The sequence below is a fragment of the Podarcis filfolensis genome (genome assembly GCF_964270895.1).
Source record: "Podarcis filfolensis genome assembly, chromosome: 2".
In the NCBI taxonomy this organism is placed as follows: domain Eukaryota; kingdom Metazoa; phylum Chordata; class Lepidosauria; order Squamata; family Lacertidae; genus Podarcis; species Podarcis filfolensis.
Genome location: NC_139605.1, coordinates 92,720,964 through 92,735,736, shown reverse-complemented (window position 1 = coordinate 92,735,736; position 14,773 = coordinate 92,720,964). Strand labels below are relative to the sequence as shown.

Here is a 14,773-nt window from a genome sequence, read left to right as displayed (position 1 = left end):
TTTCCTTGCCTTTTAGTTAGGAAAGCCAATGTGAGGTCCCACAGAGTGTTAGACTTTGATCCTATAAGATCTGAGTTCCAAATCCCATCTCAGCTGGATCTCACTCGTGTTTTTAAGAAAAATCACTCTCAGCCTGAGTTTCCCAGTCTGTTAATATACTAATAGTGGTTAATAGAAGAGGGCATGCACATGAGAGCAAATAATAGAAAGGTTGAAATACACACTGATTTTTTTTTAATGGAATAGATAATAGTAAAATGAAATAATAACTTAATACAGGGGATTTCTGCTTAGTCCTTTATGCTGTATTCGTTCAACAATCAATGCCTTGTTTTCCTCCCAAATGTTTCTTATGATGAGTGGAAATGTTGTATCTTGAAGAGGAGGATTCTGCTGAATGGGAAGCAAATCTCTCCACAGTTATAGTACTAAAAGGTCATAACCGAATCACCTATTCTTTCCTCCTTCCTTTTCTTAGTCACATTTTCAATTACAGCCCATGAGTTCAGTATTTTTCAATGTCTGTACTTAATTTTTTCAGTGTTAAATTGTGGGGGTTTACATTTTGTTACAGAGGTAACAACAAGTTGGAGCATGCTTGAAAATTTCAGAGTCTGAACTGAAAGGAAATGTGTTGCTCCCTGTGTCTTCCAATGTTCACCAACTTTTCATTTTTCAAACCTCCTTTTTCATGTTTAGTCTCCTCACTGCAGCTGAAGGAGGAGTTGCTAGATGGAGAGGAATACAACTTTCTTCAAGGAGCATCTGACCAGGAAAGCAATGGGTCAGCCAGCCACTACATCAAACAAGAACCCTAAGGGCAGATCAGGGCAGGATGGTACAAAAAGAGCCTTTCTTCAAGACTGATGTTCCCATTCTGAAGATACAGTTTGATGGCTTCTACTAAGGGCACTTTGCTAACTGCAGATAAGATTTCAATTCAGAATTTTTGGAGGATGAGGAAACTATTTTAGTGAAAAAGATTTTTCAATTTATTAAAAATAATTGACACTTGTGTTGTATTTGAAGCTTTTAAAAGAATTTTTGTAATATTTTCGAGTTCAGATTTATTGCGCATTGTTAAAAAAATGAGATTCTAATTTTTTGGTAAGAATTAAAAGCTTAATTATAGCAGGATTGCAGGAAACCCTTTGAAGAAGATGAGGTGGTAGTATTTAGTTGAAGAAAAAAAAAAGCAAATGAACTGTTTGTAACAAGTGAGCCTTCTGGTACAAGCTGGGAGATTCTGAATTTAAAGCTACACTAGTCATACCCTGTCTTTTCCATGGTGAAATCATGGGATTCTGATCTTAGGGGTGGTGAAGACATACCAAAATAGGTTGGAAGAATGGAGTCTGGAAAGAGTTCCTCCTGGAAGTGGCAACATAATTTTCAAGAGTTTGTGCTTAAATTTTTGGAGAACGAAGCTGAGGTCCAAGCTTTTGGGAGGCCATCGGGTTTGGGCCGGATACTGCTGCATTGCGTTTCCTGTTCACATTTTAAAATGTCGGGATATTCATGGAAATGATCAGCAAAGCTTCAGCACGTTTCGGCTGGAGAGGTTACAAAATGGACATGTGTTTGTGACTTTTTTTTTCTTGTGTAAGGAAAACGAGGCAGACGCAAAAGGCCCTTTTCTACAGAAACTTTGTGACAGGCCTGCTTTCCATCCCGGTGGAAGACACAGCTGAGGCAAATAGAGGAGGACATGTCATTTTGCTTTCCCTACCCATTTGGAAGAGCTTTTGGGTTATGAATTGAACTGGCTTGCCCAAGGATGACATGGCCCTGCTTTTAGGCCTCCTGCTTTCTTTGACTTGGCTGCGGACACCATTTTCAAGCAAAAGGTTTTCGAGAACACGTAATGACTGATGTGGCAAGAATGCTGAAGAACCTGGAATCTTTCCTCCGAGAGTTGAATCTGTGTGGATATTCGCAGATGGCTTCATTCTCAGAACTAACATGCTGACATTGCCACTCTGTGGTGTTGTGACAGGATGATGATGCGTGTCAAGAGTTTTGCTTTTACCAGTAAGGTTCATTAACTAAACTCTCAGGAATTAACTGCTTATGTTCTGTAACTGCTTCTGGGTCATTGCAGGTCCTCTTTAGAGCAGTATAAATGTCAAATTCTTGACTCTAGGGTAGGACTTAGAAGAAAGTAATCCTATAGATTAACCTCTACACACTTTAAGCCTAACGCTTTACATTGGCAACTTGCAAAACCCCAGAGATGATTTTTTGGCATATGTTTTGAATTTTTAAAAACGCATAGAAAGTTGAAAACCAGCAATTTTGATTCTTTTCTTAATTAACTTGCTCTATTGTTGGGTACATACCATTGGTGATATGCAAAGGTTTACCACATTCTATGCAAGAGGGGATAATGGTATAAAATTTTGTAACTACTGGAAGTACATTTTTTCTGTATAGTATAGGAATGTATGAGAACAATTTCTAGTCTTTCCCCCCCCCTCCCCCTATAGCTGGGCCATTTTTGACTGCTTCATGTATACATATTTTTAAACTGATTATCAGGTGTCAAATTTAGGTGATAATTAGATATTCTCTCTCTCTAAAAAGATTTCGGCTTAAGTGAGCTGCCTTCATTTTCTTTTCCTTGGGTACAATGCTTGCCTGCTTCCACAAATGCTGCATTGCAGCTGTTTTTGAAACTTCTCCAGTTTGTAAAGCAGCTTCTAATGTGGCAAGAGAGGGCTGCTTTGAAGGGAGGGCAGCAAAACACTGCATTGTGTGTACACACCCACAGAGGGGTTCACTAGATTTCAACTAATATTTTGAAAAGTCACAGTACAAATGGACCTAAGAAATCCTCCTCCCTCCCTGTATTTTTGTTAATCCTTAAACCAGTGCCTCTCAAAACCAAGGATGATCCATGCCATCAGGCCAGTTGATTGAATGATCTAAAAGGCAGAGACTCCAGAGAGAATTGGAATCATTCCTCCCCCCCCCCCATTTTAAGGTGTAGTTCTGTTAGCCTTGCTCACACCTAATAAAGTATACTTTCTCTGGCAGGATTGGCATAGTTAAGACTGTGGTGCTCTGGGGCTAGCATTCAGAGCCTGTGTTTTCATAGGGTCTGACTTGGAAAGATTAAGAGTAGCCCTTGTACAAGTATTTCTTCTGATTTCAGTAGGGACCACTTGCATATTACTGCTTAATATATAAAAAAAGATACAGGAGAAGGCCTAGACTAGTGTCCTCTGTCAAGAGGAGAAGAAAGCCAGAAAGAGAGCTTAAGATTTGTGTGTAAATTGAGTCCTGTATGGTCATAAAATCCAATCTTGAGCTTCACGCAACACAACATACCCTTTAGGTGAAATTGCCCCCTTTTTACCTGACAGAAATTCCGCATCTAACAACTATATAATGGCAGAAGTTCAGAAGGTACAACTTTCTTCATCACTGCACATTTAATGCTTTGAACACTGAACCTGCTGGATTTCTGCTAGTCATGCAATCTGTCAGGATCAAAGGTGGAAATCCTCCTCCTACCTCTGTTGAATACGGCAGCTCCTGGAACATCCACAGCCACATTTGATCCTTACCACATCAACCTGAAATAGTCCCAGGGACCTGTTGGACCTTGTCAGACCTAGAACCATGCTACAAGGGTGATCATCTTGATTAGTGCTACGTTGCTAGTCTTTGGGTTTCTGGAGGTAGATCTGCATACATGTTAAATTGGTACTACTGCCAATCTAATCCACCCCAATTTCTGCCTGTAGGCAGAATACCACATCCCAATACATAACGTGTGTATGATAGACTTCTTATTTGCGGAAACACCTATTATTAAAATTGCTTCATGACTCCCTTGTTCCAGCTTAGTTCCCTGGGGTTATTACTTCCTTCGCTTTGTTTATTCAGTGTTGATTCTAAGCAACATTTGTCTGTGGCCTCTTAATACAGATGATGACTGGGTGGCAGTGAGCTTTCTTAGTACTGGGTTTAATTGCTTTGGTATGCATGCATTTTTTTTTGTATAATTTAGCTCGAAGAACATTCTCTTTATTTTACTGTGAACTAATTAACACAAAATTGGGATGGTGTGGGGGAGGGGGGAAGAGTTGGTCAGGGATTTGATGCCTGTACTGATGCAAAGGGTCAGCTATTTTCAGTATTTGGCGCACATTTTTTTAATATATAAACAAGAAGGCACCACAGACAAGGTCAAGTTGCATTGTAAGTGCTCCTTCTTTTTACAGCCGACCCTGTTTTGTTTTAAATTTCCTTGCTGAATCTGACAAAAGCAAAAGCAGTTATCAGTTTCTTGTTCTATTGATACTAACACGGGTTTCAGTGTTTGTTCGTTTTTATTGTCGTCGTCATTTTTATGTGATGTGAACACCTTCTCCCATCAATATTTGTATTATGGTGCTAATATATTTGGTAACAATCCTTTATTGGAAAGGGATTAAAACTGTGATTAAATTGATTTTTTTTCTTTTTAATTTTCATATTTAAGTAAAGTCTCAGCCATTTATAAAAAAAGAAGAAGAAAAAGCATCAACTTTTGCCCTGGAAAAACAATCAGGGCAGAAGTTTAAAAAAAAAAAAGTTGAATAGGGTTTTTACATCATTTCTGTATGTATTTGATATAGATCAATATCTGTATAAATTTAATCTTTTATTTTCTGGTAACTTGTGTGGTCAAATGGGAGCGTTTTAAAACCTCTAATGAAATGTATATAACTCAGTGAAAATGCTTTTGATGAAATTAATGTTACTTTCATTTTTACCAGACTGCAAATTTTCAAGCATGGATGTGAAAAAAAGCATTAAAAATTATAACTTTGTGTACAAGATGAAAATAATTCACTAAATTTGCCTTTTTTACACAAAATAAAAATGTTAAAAGTAAAGCCAGGTGGGTGGACCTTTTCCTCTCTCATTTTCAGGTGACGCCAACATGAATCCTTAACAGCAGCAATTTGCTTAGAAAACCAGAGCCTGGTCACACAGAACGCCAATAAGGCTGCTGTTCTCATGGTGAAATTGCAATAATAATCAAAGGGTTTGATAAACACAGCCATTATCAGATATGGCCTAGGATCTCCTACAACAGTTTCTGGAACATTAGAATTTCACACTGTTAACATTCAATTGCAGCCCCAATATGAGTCACACAACTTAGTCTTAATCACTTAAAATTTGTGGAGTTGAAATTTCTTAAATTAGCAGCAGCTTCCTCCCTGGTCTGACAAATTTGATCAGCAGTGTTCAGCCAACATCATTATGGCTTCTAAAACATGGCTCTCCTATAGTATTGCTGGGCTTGATCTTGGATTCTGAAAGCAGTCCTGTGGTAAGGAATATTTCATCTTCTGTCTTGTTGAAAAAGAAAGCAGTAGCTTGTTTCTTCAATGAATTGTTCAAGCTAGCTTAGACTTCCTTCAGGATCCTCAAAAGAGCTCTCACACATCTCCATTTATAACACATATTTGAGCTAATAGTCCTAAACCACTTTGAGAAACAATGCACAAGCTCCAGTGAAGCTTTAATTTGCAATAGTTACATTTGCCAGGCTATTTTTAATTTGCTGGGCACTCCTAGTAAATCTACAACAGAAACTGTTCATAAGCTACCTTTTCGTTTCTCTAAAATGAAGAAATGAAAACAACTAATAATTCATATTTTATTTCTTAATGCCAATAATCACAAAGGTAACCGTGATAATTGCTCCCAGGACAGCAGGTGGATGGAATGAGATGCTTTGTTGGAAGAAGGCAGAACTTGTCACCAGGACTAGTCTATTCATAAACCCAATCATGAGCACAAGGTTTGTAGTTCACAAGTTCTTCAGGCTTGAACCACAGATTGATCTCTTTCTGAGCACTTTCCACAGAGTCACTGCCATGAATTATGTTCCTACAGGGAAGACCAAGGAATACCGTTTACAAAACTTGTGTAGCATTTAGAGACATTTCTGAAATAAGAATCTGGAACAGACTACTTGACAGCTAAGCCTACACATTTGAAATGTCTAGGTTGATAAGAAAGTATCCACAAGAGTCAGTCAGTTTAGCTTAAAGGATTTCTTAGTCACACACACAAAATGAACCTATCATCGCCTTTAATCAAATGACCGGCCAACTGTACAGGTAGTTTCACGGGTATATGAATGGCTATCAGCTAGCTCTGGATCATCAGTACCTTAAATAAGCGAACAGTTAAGCTGTTTGACAAAAGCAAGCGGAACGCGCAATTTATCCTGTTAACACAAAAGCATTTTATTGTGCTGGAGATATGCTTACACTACCCAGTCTTCTCTTTTAAATAGTGAGGCATGTATTCTGAACATTTTCTTTTAAAGGTTTTGATAATTAGTAGTACTTCAGTAGCACCTTGCAAGTCTTATTTAATACAGATAAATATAAATCCCAGTACCAACCTGCCCACTTGAATGCAGAAGTCGCCACGGATAGTGCCAGGCTTGGAATCTGCTGGGTTAGTTTCCCCCAACATCACTCTGCCCGTCTTCACCACGTTGAGTCCTTCCCAAACCTGCAAGAATAAACTGGTTTAGCACATATGTTTAACCACGGTACTTGACCAGTGATGAAAGTGATGAGAGCTTTTCTTATGGAGTGTGTTCTTTGTGAAATGAAACAGGCTCTGGCAGGTTGAGAGATCCTCAGAAGACCACGTTCTGGGGGCATGCGTCATTTTGTCAGGCAACTGATATGCTTGTGAAGACAGAACATTTGCAATGGCCCAACACTGAATTACACCCTTGCTGTACATCTGTGCAGCAGGTCCCGGGAGTTTCTCTTTTTAAATAAGGTGGGGAATGTTTAGGGCTTTTTCCTTCTCTACCCTTTCTAACTGAAAGATGAAGAGGCCAGTTCAAAGCATGCCCACTTGCAAGTACCACAATTCTAAGTGGATTCACTTCTTAGTAAACCAAATTAGGGTCTGTCTGCACAACATTCGCAGCAGCGTTAGCAGACTGCAAGAGGAAATTATTCTGGAAACAGCCAAGCACTTCATTGTTTCACTGTTAGCAGAGAAGAAAAAACAAAGCAACAAATTCAGTGAAGTTTTTAAAAAAGATTCTAAGATGAATTAATATTTCTAGTCCCAATGATCTTTTAAAAGGCCCCATCTTAATTGGTCACCCACTCTAGAGGGCTGCCTATTCTGATCTTGCTCACCAAGGAAGGGGCAGAGCTACCCTCAGATTTCATCCCCGGTATTTCTTTCCTCTACTCTGAAACAAGAGGCGGCTTGTTAGGGAATCAGAATTAGCTGCAGAGCAGAACTGATAAATTACTACAAACCTGCACCATCTCGCCTTTCCTTACTTTTCCACAAAGGCCTAAAAGAGAGGTAAGCTAACCTGTGGCAGCTGGGCTACAACTATATGACCATTGGCCATGCTGGCTGGGGCTAATGGAAGTTGGAACCACACCTGGAGAGTATCAGGTATGAGTCTGATGTTTAAGTTTACATAAAACCACTTACCATGGGTACTACAGGCCCAGAATTCATATATTTAACCAAACCAGGGTAGAACGGCCGATCTTTCAAGTCAATATAGTGCTGTTTGAGAAGCTCTTCAGAAGCCTGTAAGAAAAGAGATGGTTAACGCTCATGATTAACTGCAGAAAGGAGCTGCTCTGAGCCACCCCTACTTAACCTAAGTCACTTAAGAAGAGTCCTGCTGGATCAAAGCAAAACCTGTCTAGTCAGTATCCTGTTTCCCAGTGGCTAACAAAAATGCATATGGTATAGGAGGCCCACAAGCAGGACATCTAACACTGAGACAGTACAGTGCCAAACAAGTAGCAAAGCACTCATAACTAAGCTCAAGAGTTAGGCTATAAGAAAGCAAACTAATGGTAGTTTGGACAGTCAGTACCAACAGATCGTCCAGCAATGCTGCTGCTGCTGTACAAGTTGCGTATTATCTTACTCAGTATAACCTTCCAGTCAAAGTCATACCAGCTTGTATGTATTGGGTTACACAGGTAGTTTTAATAGAACCTACTGTACTTAGCAGGGAAGGGACAACCACCAAACTGAAACAGCAGGAAGACGAGGCTTGTATATGTATAATTGAAAGCCTGTACTTTGACATATACTGAAAACAGGATACATTTTTGTCTCGTTTTCTAAAGTAGCTTTTGCTCTGCCTTAGCCTTGTGCAAGCTACAAAAAGTGTGCATAGGCCAGGGGTGCCCAAACTTTTTTCAAAGAGGGTCAGATATGATGAAGTGAGGCCAACCAGAGTTGTTCAGTTTTTTAAGGATTGAAGTTATTGAACTTTTTTTTAGGATTTTACCCCAGAAGATAAACTGCCACAGGAGCCGGATTAAACCCCCTGGCATAGGCGCTAGGCTATATTTAGCTTTCCCGCAGCTATATAAGCTAAATTAAAAAGGCAACACACATGCAAGCCACAGTGTAACCCTTCACTAAATATGTGTCCTCGAGAGCGTACTCCCTCCCAAAATAAAACATTTCTGAGTGAAACAGCGCTTGAGCTCAAATCATCCACAATCTGCAACCCATGTCGTGGTTCAAATTTGAATAAAACACGAGGCTGGATAGCTCAGTCAGTACAGCATGAGAATTTTAATCCCAGGACTGTGGGTTCAAGCCCCACTTTGGGTGAAAGATTCCTGCATTGCAGGGGGCAGGACCTCATGGCCCCTTCCAACTCTACAATTCCATGATTCTATGAACCGATACTTAAAAGACCGTTTAGGCAAAATATATCCAAATGCTGAAATATTTCAAATTATGTCAGAAATAAACAATTTAAAACACAAATACAAGCTCACACCTCCATCTCCACCTTCGATTTTGGTAGTTCCATTATGTCACCTCATATACAGTGGTACCTCAGGTTAAGTACTTAATTTGTTCCTGAGGTCCATACTTAACCTGAAACTGTCCTTAACCTGGAGCACCACTTTAGCTAATGGGGCCTCCTGGTGCTGTCGCGCCGCCGGACCCCGATTTCTGTTCTTATCCTGAAGCAAAGTTCTTAACCTGAAGCACTATTTCTGGGTTAGCGGAGTCTGTAACCTGAAGCGTATGTAACCTGAGGTACCACTGTATAGCACAATTACGAGCTTTCTGCTGTTAACTTGCATCATGACTCACTTGATGGGTCCCTCAGACTGATGAATGACTACTGCCTAATGTTGTACACCTCAGTCCTGTGAGGTGACTAAACTTATCAATTAGGGTAGGGTGGGAGAAGATGAAATGGATGGAGCAGCAGCAGAAAGAGGACAAACCCTCTGCAAGAAATCAGTTCAGGCAGCAGTTGGTAGGATTGAAAAGTTCCTCCCTCAGCAGCTTGCTAGACAGGAAGGAAGGAAAGAAGGGAGAGGGATGGATGCATCTACTTTTTGGTTCTGGCCCCACCCACTGCTGGCCTGCAGCCTCTGATCTCGATCTCTCTCTCTCTCTCTCTCTCTCTCTCTCTCTCTCTCTCACACACACACACACACACACACACACACACACACACTACAGAAAAAGGTTCTCTAATCCTGCTTTACTGCACCATTTACCAAGATTAAACTTACATGCATAAATTTCATAGCCACCAGTTTGAATCCCTTCTGTTCAAATCGCTTGATGATTTCACCTATGATTCCCCGCTGGACTCCATCAGGCTTGATGGCAATGAATGTGCGCTCTGTGTTGGAAGCCATTATCTCACTGCAAAGGAAATGCTAAGAGAAGTGAGTTGGATTGGAATTATCCTCACAAACCACCACAGAAGATCAACCTATAGAGGGAAGGAGTGCAATCAAGATTTTACAGCAGGACCAATGCCACAGAAGAACCTAGAACAGGTTACCCTAACCTACTGCCACCTAGTCATTGTTGGACAGCAAATCCCATCATCCCTGACGGTTGGTTATGCTCAATGGGGCAGATGGAAGTTTGAGCCAGACATCCTGAGGCCATCAGGTTGAGAAAGGCATGTGAAAAAATGCACAAGGTACTTCCTGTTTGTCAAGGTGACCACTGTTCAACATTAAGAGGTCAACTCACCAACAGTAAAACAGGGCTAATTAATTATTATTATTTTGCATTTCTTATAGAAATTTTAGGTTAGCTTTTAAAAGACAAGCTGTGTGATAAATTGTCTCCCTTTAACTGGTATACCATTAACTCTTATGAGAAAGTGGCAACGGCAGCCTCCAATGTCATTCCTTCTCTGCTCTTACGACTTTTGAGATCTGCCATCTTAGGAGCACACCAAGTCCTTTGATTTCTTAAGAATCCTTTCAGTAACAATATACAGTTTTCATCTTCAAGTTGGGAATGCATGAAAATCTTACTTTAAAGAGCAACCCAATGCATTCGAACAGGACACAAAAGCAACCAGGGAACAGACTGTGTGATCTTTGTTCCATTTTTTAAATATCTGCAGCATCACCAGATAGATAATAAGGAATCGTATTCAGGGCCGTAGCTAGGGGGTGGTAAGGTGGGCCCCTGCCAGGGGCGCAAAAAATCGGCTAAAAAATATGTCTATCATCACATGACATGGCGTATTTGAATGGCAATGCCCATCAACTGCGGGGAGGAGGGCAGTCCCCCTCAAATATTTTAAGGGACGGGAGCAAAGGTACCTCGGCCCCTAGGAGTTGGCTCCTATGTTATGCGATATGATGGAGGTCGGATTTCATGGGGGGGATGTTTTGGCACCCTTCGGGGCTTCCTCCCCGCCCTAACTGGAGTTGCAATTCTACACCCCTCCCCGCAAGCACCGGGGCAGGCACCATTCGACTGCACGTGGGCAAGGCTTCCTCCACCATCCGTCCACGTGTCGTGGAAGGAAGTGCCCTTTGTTCCCCTCCCCTCGGGCGGCGTCTATTTGGGCCTCTCCGCCCTGGGGCTGCAATCCTACACCCATTTACCCGGGAGTAAGCCCCACTTAATCCAACGGGACTGACTTTCGAGTAGACAGGCACAGGCATGTGCTCTGCGGCGGCAGGGCTGCCTCCTTCTTCTCCCAAGAGGCGGCAAGACACGCTGCCTCGGCCGCCTCAAGTTACAGAGGCCCCTGAGGGGAGGCGAGGAGAGGTGGCTGCGCCTCCCAGGCGGCTGCAAAATGCGCTCTTTTTTTTTGCAAAAGGCACCCCCCCCGCAGCCGCCATTTCCTCTATAGCCGGCTCCAGCTATTTCTTCCTCCTCTTTTTTTTTGCCTCAGAACCTCGTTTCGTTTTGGTTTCTCCCTCCAGGAAGAAAGTGAAGAAAGACCAAAGAAAAGGGTGGGTGGGAATAAAGCTCACCTCAGCTCCAAGGAGTCTGGTCAGGCCAGGAGAGCGTGTCCGCAGCTGCCGTCTCCCTGCAAACCTCCAGGGGAAGAGGCGGAGCAAGGCCGGGCCGGCGCCGGAGACAAGCCGGGAGGGGAGCAAAGGAGGCGGGCTTGGTCGTGGGCTGCCTCCTCCTCCTCCTCCTACACCGCGTAGATCCCTCGCCGCCGCTTTGGTTTTTGCAATCTGAGCAGATGGTGGTTCCCCGCCTCGCCCCAGGATCCCGAGTTGGAGGGGGAAAGCATGCCAGCAGCATTTCTGTGTTTTCTCCACTCCAGTCAGTGGAGGAAACAGTCTGAACAATATACAGCACAAAGCAACCCGGAGATTGCTTATCCTCAGAACTCGTTGAAATGAATGGACCTGAGTTATATAGGGCAACCCTAATCGTGCCCGCTACTTAGAAGTAAGTTCTATAGAATTCAGTAGGGCTTGCTCCCAGGGAAGTGGGATTGGGGTTGCAGCCTCAGTCATGTTCGTAGGTGACAACAGCACTACTCCAGGGATTTTAATCTGCATGGGGCCAGGGGGCTGATGGGAGCGGATAGGGATTTTGACAGGTGGGTGCTCCTGCCCACCTGTCAGATTTGGCCCACACATTTTGAGGCAGATCCTGATAAAGATCTGGCCCGTGGATCCCACCTGCTCTAGCTAGGGAGAGCCCATCAGTACAAGCCTGCCTCTCTGATGCAGAGGGGAAGCTGATAAAATCTGATAAAACATGCTTTGTAGCAGACTGGCTGGGATTCCCATTTTTTAAAACAATGGCAACTTAAAAGTCCTCTGCCTTTTTGCCAAGAACATGTAAACTGTGCTATTATGTGCTCTGCTTTTTCAACCAAGCCTAAGCATGCACTCTGCTTTCCACAGTATCACAGGCTTCTCAGTGTAATAATTTCATGAGGCATTTTAGCTCCCATTAACATTTTGCAGCCTTTAACCACTTCCTCCAATCACTCCTCAAATTGACTTATTTACAAAGGAGATCCATTACTTCTCCTGCACCTACCAATAGTTAAAGGAACCCACACATCCCCAAGTAGATCAGGCCCTCAGGACAGAAGTTATTTTTCGCAATTTCCTTGCTGAAAATCTCTTCCCCTCCTCCTGCAAAAGATGCTATTAACACCAGTTGAGGCAGGAACATGTAATAAGGATACCCATCCCCCACCACCAATACTAATAGCAGCTTCATGGATGTAATTTCTAGTGGGGAAACTGGGCAGGCGAAAGTGTTAGCACCCTTTCTTGCAGTGCTGTAGCCTGGGTCCAGTTCAGGTGGATCTTCAGTTACTTTTAAGTCTTGTGACGAAAATAAACAATCATATGTATTTGATCATCAAACATGCTAAACTGGGGTTTGCACTGTGGAAAGGAACATAGTTTTGGGGAGGACTGCTCATGATTTCATGTGCTGAAGATCCCAGGTTGAAACCCAGCATTTCCATGTAAAAGGAGCAGCTGGCAGATTATGGAGCAGCTCCTTTTTTCCATGTAAAAGGAGCAGCTGGCAGACCTCTTTCAGTACTTTGGAGAGCCACTACCAATCAGCAGTGGCGTAGCGTGGGTTGTCAGCACCTGGGGCAAGGCAAGTAATTTGCGCCCCCTAACCCGTGGATTTGCGCCCCCTAACCCTAACCCCCAGATGTTGCGCCCGGTGCGGCCGGCCCCCCCTGCACCCCCCACGCTACGCCACTGCCAATCAGAGGAGACACTACTGGAATGACCTGGTGTAAGGCGATTTCTTATGCTCAGAGTTGAGAAATTATAATTCATGATCTGAGCTTTCAAACGTACAAGCCAATCATGCTGTAGAGCAGTCTGTCTGCTTTCTTAACTGTGATACATAACATGAATTAAGTTTTTGTAGCTCATGTAATCAAGACAAGGAAACATGTACGCAGATGTAATGAAGCTCAACAGAATTAAGAAGCAATACTGTACAATGCCTTCCTTTCCAACAACAAACAGAGTAATAGAAATGAGTGACAGGAGGCACAGCTTAGTGAATGTCCCTCGTATTAATCGCCTTTTCTCATAATGCATTTCATAAGCATCTATACTAATCTTGCCTTAAAATGGCCTATGAACAGAGTTAGAATTAGAGGGGATAAAAGAGTTTAATAACCATCTGTATAAAGCTTTATTTTCAAAGTGATACCGCAACCCATGTGTATCCACTAGAAGCAAAACCAACATTTAAAATTTGCCAATATTTGTTACAATTAAGTTTTATCCAGTGCCACTATTGAGGATGTGTTGTGGGAACACTGTCAACTTATGCAATCTGCTGATGTGGGCAAGGTGCTGGCAGCAGTACATCTGACCACATGTCCCCTTGACCCCTGTCCCTCCTGGCTTACTAATTCTAGCAGAGGGCAGCTGACTGGTTGGGTCTAGAGTGTAGTTAACACTTCATTGTATGAGGGATGGTCCCTGCTGCCTTGAAAGGGGCAACTCCTAAAGTGTGGCAGCTCCTAAAGCAATTGACTCTGGACCCCTTAGGCTAGAGCAACTATCAGCCAGTTACAAATACCTGGTCAGGGGCCTGAGTCTCCCTGGGTCGCCCTGATGGATGACCTTTGCAGAGAGCAGGACAGGGAGAGTGTGACCTTGCTTCTGCTTCTTGATCTCTTGTCCATTCACCACGGAATCCCTCTGGACTGGCTCTGGGGAATGGGAATTGGGACCACAGTATTCTAGTGGTTCCAAACCTGCTTTTGGGACAGAGTCCAGAGAGTAGCATTGGGAAGGTGCTTTTCGGCTCCCTGGGCAGCTATGTTATGGGCTGCCACACGACGTCATCTTATTTCCAATGCTATTTACTATCTGCATGAAGCCACTGGGAGCAGTCATTGGGAGTTTTAGGGCAGGGTCTATTTCTCCATAACGTAACTCAGCTCTATTTCTCTATAACATCTGAATTAGGAGAGGCCATACAGGCTCTGGGCTGTTGCTTGGATGCAGTGGTGAGATGGATGAGGGAAAACAAGCTCAACTTGGACCCTGGCAAGATGGAGGCACTGTGGGTGAGTAAGTCCCATGTCTGAGAAATTGGGTCAGTTGCCTGCCCTGGATGGATTGTACACCCCCTGAAGGAAGAGGTTCACAGTTTTGGGGTGCTTCTGAATCCAGTTCTGTCACTTGAGGTTCAGGTAGCCTCAGTGCCTTTTACCAACTGCAATTGGTACAACAGCTACACCCATTCCTGGACCAGGAAAGCTTGATCACAGTAGTCCAGGTATTGGTTACTTCAAGGCTGGATTACTGTAATGTACTCTTGTGAGGCTTCCCTTGCACCTGATTTAGAAGTTGCAGTTAGTACAGAATGCTGCTGCAGGATTGCTGATAAGAGTGAGACTTTGCCAGAACGTAACACCTGTGTTCAGTGCCAGTTTGCTACCGGGCTAGGTTCACATTGTTAGTATATAAAGCCCTTAGCAACTGGGGACCAGTCTACC

General features: G+C 42.9%; 2 protein-coding genes across 11 annotated transcripts in view; one reads left to right on the top strand and one right to left on the bottom strand.

Moving 5' to 3' along the window:
• MBTD1 (mbt domain containing 1) overlaps window positions 1-4,886 on the top strand; it is a 129,145-nt gene extending 124,259 nt beyond the window's left edge. For all 10 annotated transcript variants that reach the window (XM_083598156.1, XM_083598160.1, XM_083598152.1 and 7 more), the window contains one exon: window positions 700-4,886. In XM_083598156.1, the coding sequence (XP_083454282.1) occupies window positions 700-818 (119 nt within the window). In that variant the 3' untranslated portion in view covers window positions 819-4,886. The remainder of the gene's footprint in view (window positions 1-699) is intronic.
• A 759-nt stretch (window positions 4,887-5,645) lies between these two features.
• Window positions 5,646-11,447, bottom strand: LOC310755449 (nucleoside diphosphate kinase). The gene is made up of 5 exons (XM_083598344.1): window positions 11,289-11,447; window positions 9,567-9,702; window positions 7,489-7,590; window positions 6,416-6,528; window positions 5,646-5,892 (listed from the first exon to the last, which is right to left on the bottom strand). Exons 2-5 carry the CDS (start codon window positions 9,693-9,695, stop codon window positions 5,775-5,777), a joined length of 462 nt encoding a protein of 153 aa, XP_083454470.1. The 5' UTR covers window positions 9,696-9,702; window positions 11,289-11,447; the 3' UTR covers window positions 5,646-5,774.
• Window positions 11,448-14,773: the final 3,326 nt, after the last annotated feature.